The 16231-nt window shown below is 72.4% G+C and overlaps 3 protein-coding genes and 1 long non-coding RNA gene across 4 annotated transcripts; 2 read left to right on the top strand and 2 right to left on the bottom strand.

Moving 5' to 3' along the window:
- Positions 1–174: 174 nt before the first annotated feature.
- Positions 175–7729, bottom strand: LOC136788630 (echinoderm microtubule-associated protein-like 3). Its single transcript, XM_066987216.1, is given in 24 exon segments — positions 175–447; positions 1157–1287; positions 1373–1471; positions 1572–1659; positions 1758–1855; positions 1971–2059; positions 2178–2245; positions 2333–2464; positions 2562–2687; positions 2916–3070; positions 3163–3292; positions 3406–3540; positions 3625–3720; positions 4257–4367; positions 4485–4554; positions 4642–4791; positions 5389–5410; positions 5413–5511; positions 5630–5656; positions 5748–5776; positions 6088–6195; positions 6532–6807; positions 7001–7157; positions 7593–7729. Coding segments are annotated over 24 exon segments (2604 nt in total). The 5' UTR covers positions 7615–7729; the 3' UTR covers positions 175–261.
- Positions 7730–9094: 1365 nt separating this feature from the next.
- On the top strand, positions 9095–9582 carry LOC136788714 (uncharacterized). Its single transcript, XR_010827343.1, has 3 exons — positions 9095–9189; positions 9310–9391; positions 9476–9582. It is a non-coding gene; the product is annotated as an uncharacterized lncRNA (long non-coding RNA).
- Positions 9583–9666: 84 nt separating this feature from the next.
- On the top strand, positions 9667–11411 carry LOC136788544 (zinc finger protein 541-like). Its single transcript, XM_066987103.1, has 8 exons — positions 9667–9689; positions 9978–10110; positions 10197–10298; positions 10396–10471; positions 10540–10628; positions 10719–10796; positions 10916–10965; positions 11123–11411. The coding sequence occupies exons 1-8, from the start codon at positions 9667–9669 to the stop codon at positions 11382–11384; spliced, it is 813 nt and encodes a 270-aa protein (XP_066843204.1). The 3' UTR covers positions 11385–11411.
- A 119-nt stretch (positions 11412–11530) lies between these two features.
- LOC136788633 (galactosylgalactosylxylosylprotein 3-beta-glucuronosyltransferase 3-like) lies at positions 11531–15786 on the bottom strand. The gene is given in 10 exon segments (XM_066987220.1): positions 11531–11566; positions 11622–11733; positions 12952–13001; positions 13004–13161; positions 13163–13192; positions 13194–13237; positions 14742–14964; positions 14966–15070; positions 15454–15592; positions 15681–15786. Coding segments are annotated over 9 exon segments (927 nt in total). The 5' UTR covers positions 15760–15786; the 3' UTR covers positions 11531–11566; positions 11622–11634.
- Between the last annotated feature and the right edge of the window lie 445 nt (positions 15787–16231).

Here is a 16231-nt window from a genome sequence, read left to right on the forward strand (position 1 = left end):
TCGGGCCGCCTTCGGGCCTTTCCGGAACCGATCCCCCCCCCCCCGCCCCCCGAGCGCTTCCGGCACGGAGCCGTTCCATCTCCCGCCGCTTCCGGGAAACGGGCGGCCGCTTCCGGGCATGGACCGGAAGCGGGGCCCGGTAACGGCGGCAGGAAGCAGGCGGGGAGCCGGGCGCCTGCTCCAAGGCTTTATTTGAGGGGGGGGGGCGGGGCCCCCCCTGGTCCCGCGTCGGGGGGTAACGGGGGCGGCCCCGGGCCCGGCTCAGCGGGGCTCCGCGGCCCCCCCGGGGGGCTCGGGGCAGCGGGCGGGCACCGGGGGCCCCCCCAGCACCCGCCACTGGAAGACGCTGGTGTCCTTGCCCCCCAGCGACACCAGGTGCCCGTCGTCGTGGGTGAAGCGCACGTTGGTGACGTGGCTGCCGTGGCCCCCGTAGACGTGGCTCGGTGCCTGTGGGCCGGGAGGGGGGCGTGTGGGAGCGTGCACACGTGTGCGGGGGCGTGCGCGTGCACGTAGGAGCACGTGGGAGCGTGCACACGCATGTGAGAACGTGTGGAAGCGTGCACGTGCGCGTGGGAGCATGCACACGCGCATAGGAGCGTGCACACGCGCGTGGGAGCATGCACACGTGCATAGGAGCGTGCACACGCGCGTGGGAGCATGCACACGCGTGTGGGAGCGTGCACACAGATGCGGGAGCACGAACACACGTGTGGGAGCGTGTGCAGGGACGTACGAGCATGCACGCACATGCACGAGCATGCACACGTATGTGGGAGCGTGCACGTGGATGTAGGAGCGTGCACACACACGGAGGAGCGCGTGCATGCGCGTGAGCGTGCACACGCAGAGGGGGATGCCTACATACGCGTGCGCGCAAACGTATGAGCACGCGTAGGTGTCTATGAGCGTGCGTGCACACACACACATGTGGGTGCATGTGCACAGCCCGGCACACGCGTGTGCGCGCGCCACACAACCGGCCCGCTCCCTGGGGCGCACGCGCGCGTCCCCGTCTCGAGCACACCCCCAGCACCACCCTGCCCCCAAACCCACCCCTTCCCCGCCCCCCCGCCGCCCCTCCACGTGCACACACACACCCCCCCCCCCGCCCTTGCACACGCGTTGCACGCGCACTCACACCCCCCCCCCCCCCCACCTTGGGCCGGGCGCAGGGGTACTGGAAGAGGTGCACCTTGCAGAAGTCGTCGGCCACGGCCACCACGCGCTCGTGGTGCGAGCGGCACAGGGAGTTGATGTCGGTGCCGTCCGAGCCGTCGGGCCAGACACCTTGGGGGGGGGGGGGGGAGACAGCTAGGTGAGCCCCCCCTGCCCCCCCAAAATCCCCCGACCCCCCCCCCCGAAATCCCCTCACCGAAGACGTGGAAGCCCAGGACGCAGGTGTAGGACGCCCACTCGCGGTCCCGGCTCTCGAAGCGGTTCCGGAGGAGTTTGCAGCCCCCGGCGACGTCCCCTGCGGGGGGGGGGGGGGGGATAGGGTTGAGCGAGACCCCCCCCCCCCCGTGCCCCCCCTCCAATTTTTTTGCCCCCCCCCCACCCCGTTGCCTGCTTACAGTAGAGGATCTCGTAGTCCCCCGAGTTGGACATGACGAAGTGGCCGTCCTTGGACCAGTCCAAGTGGGTGATGAAGCTGGAGTGCCCCTGGGGGGGGGGCAGGAGGGGGCGTTGGGGACAGCAAAGTGGGGGGGGGAATCCGTTTCCCACCCCCCCCACGTAAAAAAAAAGCCCCCCCCCCTCACCGTGCAGCGCCCGAAGCGGGTGTACTTGCGGCCGCCCTCGGCGACGCTGTAGATGTAGATGACGTTGTCGTGGGAGCCGATGGCCAGGAAGGAGCCGTCTGCGGGGACCCCAACGGGGGTTTTTTAGGGCTGGGGGGGGGGCGTTTAGGGCTGGGGGGGGGGGCACACAGGGTGACCCCCCCCCCCCCCCCGAGGGATGGGGCCGGGGCTCACCGGGGGAGAAGCGCACCACCGAGAGCTGCTCGTTGCCGTCCGAGCCCCCGGCCAGCGGCTGCTGCGTCTCCGTGTCCAGCACCAGCCACCTGCGGGGGGGGGGGGGGGACACCACGGGCGGGGGGGGGGACACACGGGGTCGGGGGGGGGCTCCCCGTGCCTCGTCCCGTTCCCCCCCCCCCCCCCCAAAAAATCCCCGTCACTCACCGCCCCGTCAGCAGCCCCACGGCCACCACCTGGCCCCCGGGGTGGAAGTCGGCGCAGAGCCCCGTGTCCTGGGGGGGGGGGACACAGGACATCAGGGCCCTTTGTGGCCCCCCCCCCAGCCCCTATTTAACCCCCCCCCCGCCCCAAAAATTTACCTCCAAGGCCAGGCTCCAGGCCAGGGCGTGCTCGTGCCCGTCCCACAGGCAGAGCTGCCGGTCGTGGCCGCAGGTGAGGAAGAGGCAGCGCGAGGGGTGGGTGGCGAGGCCCCAAACCTCGTCTGTGTGCCCCTGGGGGGGGGGAACAACGCGGGGGGGGGTCACCGTGAGAGCTCCCGGAAGGAGGGAGACCCCCCCCCGGCTCCTGCCCCCCCCCCCCCGGGCCCACCTGCACGATGGGGGTGAAGCCGTCGGCCAGCGTGCCCCGCAGCAGCGCGTTGCGCGTGGTCCCCACCAGCAGCTCCTCGCCCGGCCCCTCGGCGATGGTGCGCACGGCGCCGAACCGCTCGGGGAGCTGGGGGGGGGACGGGGGGGGGACAGCGGGGAGGTCAGGAGGGGCCGGGATGGGATGGGGAGGACAGGAGGGGACGGGGTGGGACGGGGAGGGGGTGTGAGGGCGTCACCCCGAGCCCCCCCTTCCCAGTCCCGAACCGCTCCGGTGTCTGGGGGGGGGGGGGGGCGCGTCGCGGGGTCCCGGGGCAGGTTTCCGGGTCCCGAGGGTCCCGAGCCCCCCCCCCCCAACCTCGGCCTCCTGCAGCAGGGCGAGCGCGGGGCTCCAGCTCAGCACCCGCCGGTCCTTGCCGCCGCCGCTCAGCACCGTCCCGTCCCGCCGGCGGCACAGGGCGAAGACGCTGCCCTCGTGCGCCCGCGTCTGCTGCCCGATCTGGTACGTCTCTGCTGGGGGGGGGCGTGGGGGGGGGGGGTCAGCCTCGTGGAGCCCCCCCCCACAGCTCCCCCGTGCCCCCCCCGTGTCCTCCCCGACCCCAAACCTTTGCCTCCTTTCCCCGCCGGCCCGGCGGCGCGGGTCCAGGTCAGGATGTTGCCCTCGGAGTCGCCGGTCAGCACGTCGCCGGCGGCGTCGAAGACGAAGCACTGGATGAATTTGGGCTTCTTGTATTTCTGGGGGGGGGGGGGGCAGAAAAAGGGGACAAAAGGGAGCAGACGGTGGGGGGGATGCGAGCCTGCCCCCCCCCCCCCCAGCCCCCCAGCCCCCCCCGGGTGCCCCCCCTCACCCCAAAAATGCCCTGCTTCTTGGTGAGCGCGGCCCCGCTCCAGGTCCAAAAGTAGACGTGGGACTTGCCGCTGGTGATGATGCTGCCGCTGTCCTGCGGGTTGAACTCCACCGACAGCACCGACTCGTTGGTGCTCTGCGGGGTTTGGGGGGGGGGGGGGCTGTGAGGGTGCCCCTCGACGTCCTGACCCGGCTCCCCCCCCCCGGCCCCCCTCCTCACCTTGACTTCTGCCAGCTTGGTGCCGCGGGCGCAGTCCCACACCGACATCATGTGCTCGTTGGAGTCGTCCACCACGCAGAGGTGGGCGCCCTGGTCCTGGGGGGCGACGCGAGGGGTCGGGGGGACGGGGGGACGGGGGGGGGGGGGGGACGGGGGGACTGGGGGTGGAAGGACGGGGGGACAGGAGGACGGAGGGACGGGGGGACTGGAGGGTGGACAGGATGGGGGGACGGAGGGACGGAGGGATGGAGGGACAGAGGGACGGAGGGACAGGGGGACAGGGGGATGGGGGAATGGAGGGACAGGGAGGACGAGGACAAGGGTTGAAGGGCTGGGGGGACAGGGGGATGAGGATGGGGGGATGAGGGACGGGGGGACAGGGGGACGGGGGAATGGAAGGACAGAGGGACAGGGAGGTGGGAGGGACAGGGGGACGAGGATGGGGGGACAGAAGGACAAGGGGGCAGTACGGGGACCGAAGGGGCAAGGACTGGGAGGCAGCGGGATTGAGGGACAGAAAGACAGGGGGATGAGGGGACAGGGGGACAGAAGGACGGGGACAGAAGGACGGGGGAAAGGGGGACAGAAGGACGGGGACAGAAGGACGGGGGGCCAGGGGGCTGCGCACTCACGGCCGTGGAGAAGGCGAGGGAGCCCACGCCGCGCTCGAAGCTGCCGAGGCCGATCTGCTGCAGCGTCAGCAGCGTGGCCGAGTCCCAGATGTGCACCACGGGCTGCAGCGGCTGCGGGGACCGGGGCACGGTTGTGGGGGGGATAAAAAGGTGGGGGGGGGGGAGAAGGAAACGGGGACGGGCACGGGGTCCCGGGGCTGGGGACACGCGTAGCCCCAGCCCCGTTACCTTGCCGTCCTTGTCGACGCCGGCCGCCTGCCCCGTGGCGACGCGGAGGCGGTCGGGGTGCACGGCCAGGCTGTGGGGAAGCGGGGCGGTGAGGGGGGGTGGGGGGGGGGGATTAAGGGGATGGGGACCCCCGCCTCCCCCGCGCCCGGGGCTTCACCAGCGCACGCAGTCGCTGTGGCGCAGGTAGTGGCGCTGGCGGCGGTGGGGGACGTGCAGCAGGACGACGACGCAGGCGATGAAGTAAACCAGCTCGCCCGACGCCAGCACGTGGAGGTTGGAGCGGCTGTCCCGGCCCCGGTACCCGTAGCTGGAGCCGAGTTAAGGGGGGCGACGGGGATGGGACCCCCCCCCCCACACTGCCCCCAGAGGGGGACCCTCAGGTGGGGACGGGATGGGGACGGGGAGGGAATGGAGGACCCCGAAAGGGGATGGGGACAAGCAGAAGGGGTTGGGGACAAGGACGGGATGGGGACGGGGACGGGATGGGGACGGAGATGGGATGGGGACGGAGATGGGATGGGGACGGGGACGGGATGGGGACGGGGACAGGATGGGGACCCCCCCCAAAAGGGCCCGGGGACAACGAGGTGGGGTTGGGGATGGGCAGAGTGGGGATGGGGACGGCCAGGGAGGCACAGGAACGACCAGAAGGGGTTGGGGACAAGGACAGGGTGGGGACAGGGACCCCCAGAAAGGAATGGGGACGGGGTGGGGGTCCCCAGGTGGGGTCAGGGACCTCCAGCCAGGCACGGGGACCCGGAGGAGGAGGACGGAGACCTGCAGAGGGAGACAGGGACGCGGACAGGGACCCCCGGGTAGGGTCGGGGACCCCCGGATAGGGTCGGGGACCCCCTGTGTGGGGTCGGGGACCCCCCAGCGGGGTGCCCCTCCCCAGGTAGGATACACCCAGTCGAGCTGCAGGCGCTCGGGGGCAGCTCGGCGCGCAGCCCCACGTAGGGGCCCAGCCCCGAGGGCACGTACATGGTGATGGGGCGGCCCCGCAGGAACATCTTCACCGACACCCCCTCTGTGGGGCAGGACGCCGGGGGTCAGCCTCCCCCCAGCCCACCCCCACCGCGTCCCCCAGCCCTGCCCCACAGCTGGCAGGAGGGGGGGGGGCACGGATGGATGCCCCCCGGCCTCACCCAGGTTGTAGTTCGCACGGCGTGACCCTGGGGGGGGGGAAAGAGGGTTACGGCCCCAAAATAAAAACCCCAAAACCCCCAAATTTTGTGTCTGTTCCCCCCCCCCCTCAGCACCCACCTGGGCTCATGACGGGCTCCTTGGGGCGGCTGCGAGGGAGAGGCAGCGTCAACGGGGGGGGGGGGTTTGGGGGTGGGGGGGGGCGTGGAGGTGTGGGGTGGAGGAGGGGGTGCGGGGGGAGTTTAGAGGTGCGGGGGGGGGGGGTTGGGGATATGGGGGGGGAGCTGCAGGAGGGGATGTGGGAGGTGCACGGGTTTAGGGGTGCGGGGGGGGCGCAGTGCGGGGTTCTGGGTGTGCAGGGGGGCTCAGGGGGGAAATGGGGGTGTGGGGAGGGATGTGAAGGCGCGGGGGGGGGGGTGAGAGGGTGGAGGGGGGGGTCGGGGTGCAGGGGGCCCCCCACCTCTCGGGGCTCCCCACGGGCAGCAAGAGGTTGGCGGACGAGGCCGCTTTCCTACTCAGGCGGCGCCGGGGGCTGGAGCTGCCGGAGGAGGAGCTGTGCCTGCGCAGGCTGGGGTCCGGGGGGGGGGGGGGACGTGGGGTGGGGGGGGGGGTGGGGGGGGGGACACGGGACGACACGGGGGAAAATGGGGACACGGGGGGGGGAAACGGGGACGTCGGGTGACACAGGGATGCGGGGGGACACAGGACAGAGGGGGGCAAGGGGAGGGGGGGACACACCATCAGCGAGGGGTCGAACCCCCAATTTCCTCCCCCTCCCCAAATCCCCCCTCCCAACCCCTGAATTCCAGCCCCGATGCCCCCCCCAGCCCCCAGCCCTTCCTCCCCCCCCCCCCGCAGCCCTGAGCCCCCCTCCCCGCAGCCCCCTCCGGCCCCCCATCCTCACAGCTCTTTGCGGGCACCCTGGGGGGCCGGGCTGGGGGCTGCCGGGGGATTCGGGGGCCGGTGGCTCCGGGGAGGCCGGGGACGGCGCCGGGGGGCAAGGGGGGACCCCGGGGGGGGCGGCTCTTGGGGTCCCCCCCGGTCCCCGCCGCCTCCAGGCGCCACGGGGGACCCCTCATCCGTCTGCGTCCCCACGCTGACGCCATGGGGGCGGCAAGGGGGGGCCGGGGGGGCCCGGCGGCGGCCGGCGGCATGAAGGGCTCTGGGATGGCACCGTTGGCTGTGGGGTCGAGGAGGGGGGGGAAAGGGGTCAGAGTTTGGGACCCCCCCAACGCAGCCCCCTGCAGACCCCCAGGGGGTCCAGAGGGGACGTGGGTGCTGCGGGGGGCGGGGGGGGGGGTCATACCCAAGTGCTGGGGGTGTACTGTGTACCGGGGGGTCCCGGGTGCCGGGGGGTCCCGGGGGGGTCTCACCGTGGGGCAGGTGCCGCAGCAGGCGGGGCAGGTGCTGCTCGTAGAGGCCGAGGCGCCGCAGCGCGTCCCCCAGCGCCGCCTTCACCAGCGCCAGCTCCTCCTCGAGCCGCCGCAGCCGGGGCTCCAGGGGGCCGGGGGGCCGGGGGGGCCGGGTCACCTGGGGGGGGGGGACGGGGACACGGGGTGAGACAGCACCCAAAATTTGGGGGGGGGGGGCTTCCTTCCTCCCCCCCCCCACCGTGGTATCCTATGGGCCCAGGTGTGGCAGCACCCCAGGTGCGCAGCGTGCCCCCCCCCCAGGTACCTGGGTGCTCCCTAAATATGTGCCCCCCCCAATAGTGCCCCCCCCCCCATAGTGCCCCCCCCCTCAGGTGTGCCCCCTCCCCCAGGTGCCCCCCCCCCAGAAGCCCCCCCCTCCCACCTCCCTTAGGGCCCCAGGCCCAGCCGAGCCCCCGCGGCTCATTAGCAGCAGCGCTAACGAGGGCGGCTGACACATTTTATGCGGGGGGGGGTTGAAACCTTTCCTGGGCCCTGTGCTGGTGCCCCCCCCCACACAGAGTGCCCCCCCCCCTTTCCCACCGCCCCCCCTCACCACGCTCCGGCTCGGGCTCCATGGCGGCCGCCGGGCCCACGCCAGGCCTCGGCCGCGGCCTGCGGCTCCTCCGCCGGCCCAGGAAGCGCCGTGGCGGCGCCGAGTCATTTCCCCTCCGCCGCCGGGGCCAGATCCTGCCCCCCCCAAAAAAAACCTCGTGGGCGGCAGCGGGGGGGGGGGCACACCCACTTTCCCCCCCCCCCAGCCCCAAAAACCCGGATCCCCCGGAGCCGCCCCGACGCGGGGCTGAAGACCCCCGTGTGCCCCCCCCCCCCCCTCATCTTTTTGGGGTGTTTTTTTTTTTTTTGGGGGGGGGGGGAATGGTGGTGATAGCACAGGGTGCCCCCCCCCCCCCGTTAGGTTTCGGGATGATTCGGGGGGGGGGGCCGCGTCCCGGCACCCCGAACCCACAACAAAGGGCACCGGCGGCCCCGATTCATCCCGAAAGCGAAACGGGGCCCGCCTCGGGGCGCTGCCGCCCCCCCCCCCCCCGATAAACCCCCGCTTTTGGGATCCCCCCCCTCACCCCCCTCAGTGCCCCCCGAACCCCCAGACCCCAGCACCCAGGGGCTGCCCCCCCCCCCAGCTTTGGGATCGCAGCCTGCGGCCTCCAGGGGTTGCCCCCACGCGGGGTTTTGGGGGCCTGGGGGCTGCACCCCCGGGGGTGTTTTTTTTGGGGGGGGGGGGGCCAGGACCCATTTTTACCCTCCCCGGAGGGTGGGGGGGGGGGGGGTGGGGGGGGCCGCATCCTGCACAGTCATAGCACAAGCGGGGCTGGGGCTGAGCCTCCGGGAAGGGCCCGTGCTCAGCGGGAGGGGGACGGGGCCCGGCTGCAGGTAGGGTCCCCATAATGGGGGGACAACATTTGGGGGGGGGGGACACGACATTTGGGGGGGGGGGGACACGACATTTGGGGGGGGGGCCACACGATGCAGGGGGACCCAAGGGTGCCCCTTGGGGACAGCGACGGGGGAGGGCGCAGGGGGGTTGTGGGGGGGCGCAACGGGGTTTGGGGGGGCGTGGCGCAGCGGGGTTTTAGGGTGGCGCGGGGGGTTTTGGGGTGGAGCAGGGGGATTTGGGGATGCTTGGCGCCCCGCCCCGGGGGGGGTCCGCCCCCCGCCCCCCCCCCCCAGCACCCCGGATGCCGGGGGCTGACACCTGCTTCCCGCCCGCAGCGGGGCCGGAAACCGGGGCGCGGGGCGGGGGTCCCCCCCCCCCCATCGCCCCCCCCCCCCACCCCCACCCCAAAAGTCCCCCCACCCCCCCGGCACCCCACACGCACCCCACAGCCCCATGGAGCCGGGCCCCTACGCGCCCCCCGTTCCCCTGCCCCGCCGTGGGGCAGCCCCACTGGGAGCCCCCCCGAGCCCCCCTGCCGGGCCCTGGGCCCCCCCTGGACCCCTTTGCCCAAGCTTTCGGGGGGCGGCTGCCGGGGAGGCCTGGGGGCGCGACCCCCGCGGGGGGGGGGGCGGAGGTGGGCCCCCCCTCCCTACCTGCCCCTGCCCTTCGGGGGGGCCCCCCTCGAGGAGCCCCCCCGCCTGTCTCTACCAGGACCTGCAGCCCCCCTCCTGCGCCCCCGGATCCTTCCAGGGCCCAGGTGAGTGCGGGGGCGCGTTTTAATAAGGGGGGGGGTCTTTTAAAAGGGGGGGGGTCTTTTAATAAGGGGGGGTATTTTTTTTTGGGGGGGGGGGGGCTGACCCTGACCCTATTCTTGCAGCCCTGCAGGGACTGGGGGCGACGGCTTTGGCAGCCTCGTGGGACCCCCGGCCTGGGCTCCCGACGGGGCGCGATGCCCCCAGGTGAGGCTGGGTCCCTTGGGGGGGGGGGGGGCACCCACAGAACCCCCCCCCCAAAAATCTCACCCACGCCCCCCCCCCCAACAGGACCCCGACCGCTACCCCTTCGCCGCCTTCACCCCCTGGCCGGGGGCGGCGTTGGGGGCTGCGAGCTGGGCCCCCCCTGGGCAGGGGGCACGGCCCCCGGAGGTGAGAGCAGCTGGGGGGGGGGGCACACAATGGGGGGGCACAATGGGGGGGGGGGATAATGGGGGGGGGGGGAGCCACGGGCCGCCCTCATGACCCCTCTCTCCCCCCCCAGGTCCCCCCAGGGCCCCCCCCCCCAAGGGGCCGCCCCCCCCTTACCGGAGCCGCCTCGGTCTCGGGGGGGCCCCCCGGTACCGGCCCCCCCCCATGCTGGACCCGGGGCGCTTGGGGCCGGGGCTTTTGGGGGGCTGAGCTCCGGGGGGGGGGGACAGCCCTCCCGGCTCCCCCGACCCGCTGCGCCTCAAAGCTCCGTGAGTGGGGGAAATGGGGGGGGGGGGATTTGGGGGGGGGGTATTTTGGGGGGGGGGGGGCACCGTGACTCCTTTTTGTGCCCCCCCCCCAGGCAGATCAACGTGGGCTCCGGTTTCCAGGCGGCCGTGCCGGAGGCGGGGGCTGCGCCCGGACCCCCCGGGGGGCAACGCTGGCCTGGAGCCCCTGGCCCGGGCTGGAGGGGGACCCCGCGACCCAGCGGCAAGGTGAGGCCCCCCCCCACCCCAAAATTTGGGGGGGGGGGGGGTCTTCGGGGGGGAGGGGCAGCATCCTGATTGTGCCCCCCCCCCAGTGGAGATGCTGCTGGCCCTGGCCTGCTCCAGCGCCGTGCCGGGGGGGCACCAACACCGAGCTGGCCCTGCACTGCCTGGCCCGTGCCCGCGGCAGCCTGACGGTAAGGTGGGAAGGGGGGGGGGTCGGGGGGTGGCCCCCCTAAAAAAAAAACCCCCAACCTTGCCCCAAATCTCTCTGCGCCCCCCCAAAAAACCAAGGGAGCCCTGGAGCTGCTGCTGCTGGGGACACCGGCCTGGCCTGAGGCGCACCCGTTGGCCGGGTACCACTACGCTGGTGAGGGGGGGCTTCGGGGGGGGGTCCGGGCTTGTGCCCCCCAGCACCCCCACCGAGCCCCCCCGCAGGCAGCGACGCCTGGAGCCCCCGCGAGCGGCGCCTCTTCGCCCAGGCGCTGGCGCGGCACGGGAAGGACTTCGCGCGCATCCAGCGGGCGGTGAGGCTGTGCCCCCCCCCCCCCCCCCCAAAAAAAAAACCCTGCAATTGCCTGGGGGCGCCCCAAAAATGCCTGCCCCCCCCCCCCCAGGTACCCTCCAAGCGGACGACGCAGTGCGTGGAGTTCTACTACCTGCACAAAGCGCGGCTGGGGAGGGTGCGCAGGCAGGTACGGGGGGGGGGCGGTTTGGGGACCCCCAACCACGGGGGGGGGGGGGGGGGCTCTGGGGACCCCCCCGTAGCACCGGGGCGGGGTCGGGACCCCCCTCCTGCCTCCCTGTTTCCCAGGCGCCACCCGAAGCCCTCGGTGCCCGCTTCCCCTGCAAGCTCTGCGGCAAGTACGTGGGGGGCCCAAAAGGGAGGGGGGGGCAGAAAAGGGACTGGGGGGCCCAAAAGGGGTCTGGGGGGGCCCAAAAGGGGTCTGGGGGGGCCCAAAAGGGGTCTGGGGGGTGCGCAGACCCCCCCCGTCTCCCTCACTGGCCCCGTTTCCCCCAGGATCTTCCCCAAAATCAAGAGCCGCAACGCCCACATGAAGATCCACCGGCAGCAGGAGGGCTGGGGGGGGGCCCCCCCTTCCTGCCCCCGCCCTGGGCTCCTGCCCTGGGGGGCCGCTTGCTGCAGCCCCCCCCCACCCCGCCGCGAGCCCCCCGCCCTGGGGGGGGTCCCGGGTGCGCCGGGCCCCCCTGGACACGGACAAGGCTGGAGGAGAAGAGTTTATTGCAGAGGAGCCGCGGGGGCGCTGGGGGGCCCCATGTGAATGGGGGGGGGCACCCCGTGTGATGGGGGGGGGCAATTTGAAGCCCCCATAAATAAAAGCCGGGTGGCCCCGCATCCAACGCGCCCCCGCTTGTAGGGACCCTTGGGGGGGGGGGGCGGCGTCCCCACATCTGGCGCATCCCTGGCGGGGCCCCAGCTGCCGAGGGGGGTCCCCAGATTGGAGGGGGGTCCCCAAATTGGAGGGGGGTCCCCAAATTGGAGGGGGGTCCCCAAAGTGGGGGGGGGGTCCCTCACACCTCGATGCGGGGGTCGGAGCCGCGGCCCTGGCGCTGCAGCTGCTCCTCCTGGCGCAGTTTGGGCTTCTCCGTGCGCGTGTGCCACACCAGCACCTGGGGGGGGGCACAGAAACACCCCCGTCAGCCAGCGGGGGGGGGGGCTCGGGACCCCCACCCCGTGCCCCTATGGGACCCCGGGACCCCCTCCGGGAGGTTCGGGACCCCTGGGACCCTCCCACCCGCATCCGCTTGGAGACCCCAGGCTCCCCGGACCCCCCCAGCCCTACGAGACCCCAGGCTCCCCCCCCCAGGAGGCTCAGGTGCCCCAGGACCCCCCACCCCACTCCCCTGCGGGTCCTTCAGGCTCCCAGGACCCCCAGGAGGCTCAGGATGCCCAGGACCCCCCAGGATCCCCAGGACCCCCCACCCACCCACCCACCCCTATGTGACCTCTGGCCCACCCTGGCCTGCACCCCTTTGGGACCCACCCCGGGACCCCCCCAGGACCCCCCCCAGGACCCCCAGGCTCCCCAGACCCCCCACCCCCACCCCTACGGGTCCTTCAGGCTCCCCAGGACCCCTCCGGGGGCTCAGGACCCCCCCCCAGGAGGCTCAGGATGCCCAGGACCCCCAGGGAGCTCCCCAGGACCCCCCAGGGGGGCTCAGGATGCCCAGGACCCCCCCCCACCCCTATGTGACCTCTGGCCCACCCTGGCCTGCACCCCTTTGGGACCCCCCGCCCAGGACCCCCCGGGCTCCCCAGGCCCCCCCACCCCACACCCCTACGGGTCCTTCAGGCTCCCCAGGACCCCCCGGGGGCTCAGGACCCCCCCAGGAGGCTCAGGATGCCCAGGACCCCCCAGAGAGCTCCCCAGGACCCCCCAGGGGGCTCAGGATGCCCAGGACCCCCCCCCCACCCCTATGTGACCTCTGGCCTACCCTGTCCTGCACCCCTTTGGGACCCCCTTTGGGACCCCCACCCAGGACCCCCCAGGGGGCTCAGGATCCCAGGACCCCCCCAAGAAGCTCGGGACCCCCCCAGGAGGCTCAGGACCCCCCCCCACCCCTATGTGACCTCTTGTGACCTCTGGCCCACCCTGGCCTGCACCCCTTTGGGACCCCCCCGGGATCCCCCACCCCTACAGGTCCTTCAGGCTCCCCAGGACCCCCCCAGGAGGCTCAGGATCCCCAGGACCCCCCAGGAGGCTCAGGACCCCCCCCCCCACCCCTACGCGACCTCTGGCCCACCCTACTCTGTCCTGCACCCCTTTAGGACCCCCCTCCCCCAGGTCCCCCCCTGGGCTCCCCGGCCCCCCCCCCCCCAGCCCCCACCTGGGTGCAGTTGTCGGCCTTGGGCTCGAGCTGGGCGGGGGTGACGAGCCCCCCAGGAGGCTGCTCTCCAGGTACCCCCGCTCGGCGGCGGGGTCGAAGCGGGCGCCGGGGCGGGCGAGGAGCAGGGGCAGCGCCACGGCGAAGCCGGCCATGTCCAGCGGGAAGGGGCGCTCGGGCTTCCAGGCCGTGTGGAAGCCCACCACGCGCCCCCGCCACCAGCGGCCGCTCGAAGCGCAGCCCCCACCAGCCCCACCGGCCAGACGGCCACGCGGCGGGTGCTGCGCATCTGGGGGGGGGGGGACGGGGGGGTTAGGGGGGGTATAAAAGAGGGGAAGGGGGAAATAGGGGGCTGGGGGGGGTTAGAAGGGGAGGTGGGGGGATAAAGGGGGAAAAGGGGGGGCTGGGGGGGGTAGAAGGGGACTTGGGGGGGATAAAGGGGGGGGAAACGGGGGGCTGGGGGGGGTAGAAGGGGACTTGGGGGGGTAGAAGGGGGAAACGGGGGGCTGGGGGGGTAGAAGGGGATTTGGGGGGATAAAGGAGGGAAAAAGGGGGGATAAAGGGGGAAACAGGGGACGGGGGGTAGAAGGAGATTTGGGGGTAGAAGGGGATGTGGGGGGATAAAGGGGGAAACGGGGCTGGGGGGGAACAGGGGGCTGGGGGGGGGGGTAGAAGGGGATTTGGGGGGATAAAGGGGGGAAAAAGGGGGGATAAAGGGGGGAAACAGGGGGCTGGGGGGGGGAAACGGGGCTGGGGGGTAGAAGGGGATTTGGGGGGATAAAGGGGGGAAATGGGGGGCTGGGGGGTAGAAGGGGATTTGGGGGGATAAAGGGGGGAAACAAAGGGCTGGGGGGGAAACGGGGCTTGGGGGGGTAGAAGGGGATTTGGGGGGTAGAAGGGGATTTGGGGGTAGAAGGGGGGAAACAGGGGGCTGGGGGGGTAGAAGGGGATTTGGGGGGATAAAGGGGGAAAAAGGGGGGATAAAGGGGGGAAACAAGGGGCTGGGGGGAAACAGGGGCTAGGGGGGGGAAGAAGGGGATTTGGGGGGATAAAGGGGGGAAACAGGGGGCTGGGGGGGGAAACAGGGGACTTGGGGGGTAGAAGGGGAGTTTGGGGGGATGGGGGGGGGGGATAAAGGGGGGAAACAGGGGATGGGGGGGGGGGATAAAGGGGGAAACAAGGGGCTGGGGGGAGTAAAGGGGGAAATAAAGGTCTGGGGGGGTAAAGGGGGGGGAAGGGGGGGCTGGAGGGGGGAATGGGGCAGAAACGGGGGGCTGGGGGGGTAAAGGGGGGAGTGGGGGGCTTGGAGGGGGTAAAGGGAGGGAAATGGGGGGGAATGGGGGGAATAAGGAGCTCTGGGGTGGAATTCAGGGGAAAACGTGGGGGGGCTGAGGGGGGAACAGAGAAGTAGAGGAAATGTGGGGCTGGGGGGGGGGGGGGCAGAAACGGGGCTGCGGGGGGGCAGAAACGGGGCTGCGGGGGGGCAGCAGGGTTCCCCTGAGGCCGTTTGGGGCAGCTCAGAGGGACCTGAGCAGCGAGAGGGGACTTGGGGGTGGGTGGGGGTGGGGGGTATCTGGGCGAATTTGGGGTGGGGGGGGGGGGCTGAGAAACCTCGGGGGGGTCCGGGGGGGGGTCCGGGGGGGCAGCAGGGTTCTCCTGAGGCCCTTTGGGGCAGCTCAAAGGGACCTGAGCAGCGAGAGGGGACTTGGGGGTGGGGGGGGGGGGGGGTGTCTGGGCGAATTTGGGGTGGGGGGGGGGCTAAGAAACCTCAGGGGGTCCGGGGGGGTCCGCACCTCCTCGAAGAGCCGCAGGCTGTAGGTGTTGTCGTCGTCGGCGAAGTAGACGACGGCGCGCTCGCCGGGCGCCCGCGTGTCCCGCAGCCACTGCAGGGCCCGGTTGCGCTGCTCGACCCCGCGGGGCCGCAGCCAGGAGGGGTCCCCGGGGCGGCGGCGGCGCTCGGGGGGGGTGGGGGCGTGCAGGTGGGTGAAGGGCACCCCGCTGGCCGCCAGCAGCCCCCACCAGCGCCGTGGGGGCGGCCGCGTCCTCCACCACCACCCAGTGCAGCGCCCGCACGTGCAGGAGGGTCTGGGACAGGCGGACCAGCTCCGCCTTCTGCACCGGCCTGCGGGGGGGGGGGGGGGTTAATTTTGGGGGGGGGGGGCAAGGAAACGGCGGGGGGGGTCAGGGAAATAACGGGGGGAGGGAGAAAAATAATAGGGGGGGGATAGGGAGAGTAGGGGGGGGATATGTAGGAAGGGGGGGGAACGGCACGGGAAGGGAATAAAATGTCGTGGGGGGGAATAAATAGCACGGGGGGTAAAAATATAATGGGAGGGGGGAATATAATGGGGGGGAGAATAAAGATCGTGGGGGGAAATAAATAGAAAAGGGGGGGAAACAGCACGGGAAGGGGATAAAACGTCCCAGAGGAGGGAGAAAATGTAACGGGGGGGGGGAATAAAATGTCCGGGGGGGGGGGGGCAAATAAACGCCCCGGGCTCTCACCTGGCGTAGGTGGGGGTCACCACGTAGATGGTCGGCAGCGGCGCCCCCCGGCTCGGTGCCCCCCGCCGCAGCTGGGCCTGGAGCTGGGCCAGGCGCTGCTCAGCGCCCCGCAGCAGCCGGGAGCAGTCACAGGGCTGCCCTGGGGGGGGGAATTAACCGGGGGGGGGAATTAAATGAGGGGGGAGGTCAGCAGAGCTCTGTGCCCCCCCCCCCCCCCGGCCCCTCACCGAGCTGCAGCAGGGCGCAGAGCAGCCCCAGCAGCGACACCACGAAGTAGACGAGGAAGACGTGCCTCAGCCTCAGCATGGCCAGGGGGGGGCGGGGGGGCCTGGGGGGGCAACGGGGTGGGGGGGGGGTGAGGGGGGGGACCTGGGGGGAGGGCGGTGGGGGTCCGGCCCCGCAGCCCCCAGTTCCTCCCAGTCCCCCCCAGCTGCGCAGAAAGATCCACCGGGGTCAGCACCAGCCCCCATCCATACCAGTTCCCTCCCAGTACGTCCCAGTTCCTCCCAGTACGTCCCAGTCCCTCCCATTATGTCCCCAGTATGTCCCAGCCCCTCCCAGTATGGCCCAAGCTCCCCCCAGCCCCCTCCCAGTATATCATAGAAAGCCCCAGTGCAGCCAGCACCAGCCTCCGCTGTATGGCCCAGTGCCCCCAGTCCATTCCAGTCCCCCCCAGTCCCCCCCCAGTACACCCCAGCCCGCCCAGTCCCCCCATTATGGCCACAGTCCACCCCAATCCATCCCAGTTCCCCCCAGAAAGCCCCAGTACAGCCAACAT

Source organism: Anser cygnoides, chromosome W (assembly GCF_040182565.1).
Source record: "Anser cygnoides isolate HZ-2024a breed goose chromosome W, Taihu_goose_T2T_genome, whole genome shotgun sequence".
Taxonomy (NCBI): domain Eukaryota; kingdom Metazoa; phylum Chordata; class Aves; order Anseriformes; family Anatidae; genus Anser; species Anser cygnoides.

Coding starts and splice junctions, on each gene's coding strand:
- LOC136788544 (XM_066987103.1), top strand. CDS start 9,667: ATGACCCCTCTCTCCCCCCCCAG. Junction 9,690..9,977: donor ACCCCTCTCTCCCCCCCCAG/GTCCCCCCAGGG, acceptor CCCCCCCCCCAG/GCAGATCAACGTGGGCTCCG. Junction 10,472..10,539: donor GGCCGGGTACCACTACGCTG/GTGAGGGGGGGC, acceptor GCCCCCCCGCAG/GCAGCGACGCCTGGAGCCCC.